Raw genomic sequence first — 2902 nt, forward strand, 5'->3', positions numbered from 1 at the left:
ATCACGGCACGGCTTCATATATAGTACTACCTTCGTTTTAAAATAAGTGTCTCAATTGTGTACCAATTTTAGTATAAAATTGTACTAATTAAGATTCTCAACTGTGTATTAACTTTAGTACAAAATTGTATTAAGGTTGAGACATCTATTTTGGGAAAGAGCGAGTATATGTGAATAGGCATGTGCAGCCCATGACAAATCTACGTATAGATGTATAAGTGGGCTAGAAAAGGAATCACAAAAATCCACGGAAGTAGGCCGGGTACCCTATTAAGGTCCACGATTCCGAGCCTTTTCGGCCATGTGTGTGGGCAGTAATAATGCTGCAGTAGATGCGTAGGGTTCATGCGTAGGGTGGCCGCTGATCACGAGAGCACTGAGCTGCCGCAAGCATGCAGCGTCTGAGGCGCCGGGCGCCGCGTCACTGTCGATTCGTACCTGGCCCTAAAGTAATCTGCGATGAATATTGAATACTGAGACGTAAACTGTCCGTGGGATTCGTACCGCCGGCCGCGCCAATAATAATATCCGGCTTCCTGCCTGCATGCGTGATTGATTGCCTTGCCACGCCGCTCACGCCAGGTTCCAGTTCCACCACGCCGCCGGCCGGTTGTGACGGAAGAGGGGCTGGGCATGGAGACGGAAGAGGGGCTCGACCTGAGCCTGTCGCTGCGCCAGTACACGCCGCCGTGGTCGCAGCTGGTGTTCGCCTGCTGCTACTGCCCACGCAGCTTCAGGAGCTCCCAGGCGCTCGGCGGCCACCAGAACGCGCACAGGCCGGCCAGGCCCAGGCGGGCCACGGCGCTCTCTTCAGCGGCGGCGGCGGGAGAGCTTGGTAAGGCCGCCGTCGACCACCACCGCAGCGCCTGGCCGCGCCCCGGCGCCCACGCGTGGCGAGCAGGACACAGCCAGCAGGCCTCGTCCGGGACAAGAAGAGGCGACCAAGAGCTTGCGGATGAGGCGATTGATCTGTCCCTCAAGCTATGATCGATTCAACCTATCCATGCAGGTGAAGGCACTAAGGACATGCAGTAGTGCTTCGTTCCTCTCTTCCAATAGTTTCATTTCTTGCGCTGTTGTGTTTCTGCTATCGCTTACCGGGTTAAATAATTATGTTGTGTTTCCAATATCATTGTTCTTCTACTAATATTGTGTTCTCATTATTGTCGACATCCTTGTCGCGTTGGCATTGCCAATGATTAGGAAAACAGGATCATCAACAATATATATATATATGGGCTAGTCCTACAGGCCTGACTAGGGATCTATTTGGTGTTTATGTTTTCGCACATGCAACTGAGTTTTCCTCCGAGTTTCATATTCAATAACCATTGTAATTATAGCACCAAGATATAACTTGTAATTTCCTGAAAATAGAATAATAATAATAACTCTATTATTGCCTTTAGAACAGATTTTCAACACGAGAAATATCCAATTTTAAAATTGCACCATTGCATTTTATGTCATTGAGTCTCCTGGCCACCTCACGAACAAGAAGGATGGTTTCATAAAGACTCCTGTGCTTGCTAAAGGTTGATTGGTCCGTGCTAACTAACATATAGCCATGTGCAATCTGGTACAGTTGGAAAGAAACTTGGCAACTAATTTTTGAAAGTTGTGTACAAGGTTATGATTCGGAAGTCTCCAACAGTGGATGTGTCTGGTTTTTTCGAAATGAGCGTGATCAAGGCCTTGTTAAGAGCAGCAAACCTCTCCCATCGCCAACACAAAATTTTAGCAATGCCGCCATTATATCCCCTTTGGTAATGCTCCAGGCCTTGTGGAAGAAGGCGCCCACGAATCCATAGGGGCCAGGGGCACAACCAGGCGACATCTCCTTAGGTTAGTCATAGTGGGAGTAACTTAACTAGTAACATAACACATCCCAAGAAAAATATGCTTATGTGGTAAGGATTTAATGATGAGAGAGGTGTTTGTGGTAACATTGGAGAGTAACTTACACTACTACCTTCATAATGGGTAGTGTCATATGTGTGATAACATAGATATGTTCATTTATTACTTTGTATATTCATTTTGCATTGGGAAGCGCTATGTGATGATAACATATTATGTTACTTTATTTGTCTCTTTACTCATTAACTACTTGTCACCTCACCATTTTTTGCTTATGTGGCATCTATGTTAATATTTATGTTACTCCCACTATGACCAGCCTAATATGCTACGTAACATAACTCACCCCAATGCAAAATGAGCCTACAACCTAATAAATGAATGCTTGCATGACACTACCCTTATGTTATCACCCATTATGAAGGTAGTAACATAGACTAGTAACATATGCATGTTACCAGTTTAAGTTACTCCCCAATATGACCAGCCTGATAACTTCCCAAACCTCTTCTTCAATAAATGTGGTGTCTAGCTCCGGCAGTTGAGTAGGGAGCATGACTAGCACATCCAAATCAAACGTAAGATCTCTCGCAGTTGCTCTTCCTAGAAGACCATCCATAATTACTTGGTCAGTCAAGTCCCTACACTGATCGGAAGCTTTGTCTATAAGTGCTTGCAGTAATCTACTTCTGGTCGATCGCATGTAAATATTTGGTCCTAGCCTAAAATTTCTTGGATTTTGGGCCAGCTGACCAACCTTAACGTCCGATTCAAACTTGAAGACATATTTCCTGTGGTCTCGCTCGTGAGCATAGCGCCGGCTGCCACCTTCGACTAGGCAGCACTAGCTTGGGTCCCATGCTAAGCAATCTCAATGCGCCTCTTGCCATGGCCGGCATGTTGGTAGCTTAAGCTGGCCACTTGCTTACCATGGTTGACTTGGATGCACCAGTCAAGCTGATGCCAACCGGTGGGGTGCAATGCAGATTTTCATGAGCCAAATTCAGTAGATATCTTCCTAACTACTCCCTCCGTCCCAAAA

The 2902-nt window shown here is 46.1% G+C and overlaps 1 protein-coding gene across 1 annotated transcript; it reads left to right on the plus strand.

Annotated features, from left to right (window-relative positions):
• The first annotated feature begins 473 nt into the window (after nt 1–473).
• Nucleotides 474–1163, plus strand: LOC141021575 (uncharacterized). Its single transcript, XM_073497413.1, has one exon. It carries the CDS (start codon nt 634–636, stop codon nt 985–987), a length of 354 nt encoding a protein of 117 aa, XP_073353514.1. The 5' UTR covers nt 474–633; the 3' UTR covers nt 988–1163.
• The last annotated feature ends 1739 nt before the right edge of the window (nt 1164–2902 follow it).

This window comes from Aegilops tauschii, chromosome 4, assembly GCF_002575655.3.
Source record: "Aegilops tauschii subsp. strangulata cultivar AL8/78 chromosome 4, Aet v6.0, whole genome shotgun sequence".
NCBI classification, from domain to species: Eukaryota; Viridiplantae; Streptophyta; class Magnoliopsida; order Poales; family Poaceae; genus Aegilops; species Aegilops tauschii.

Excerpts from the sequence above, each read along its gene's own strand:
- LOC141021575 (XM_073497413.1), top strand. The coding sequence starts at position 634 with ATGGAGACGGAAGAGGGGCTCGACCTGAGCCTGTCGCTGCGCCAGTAC.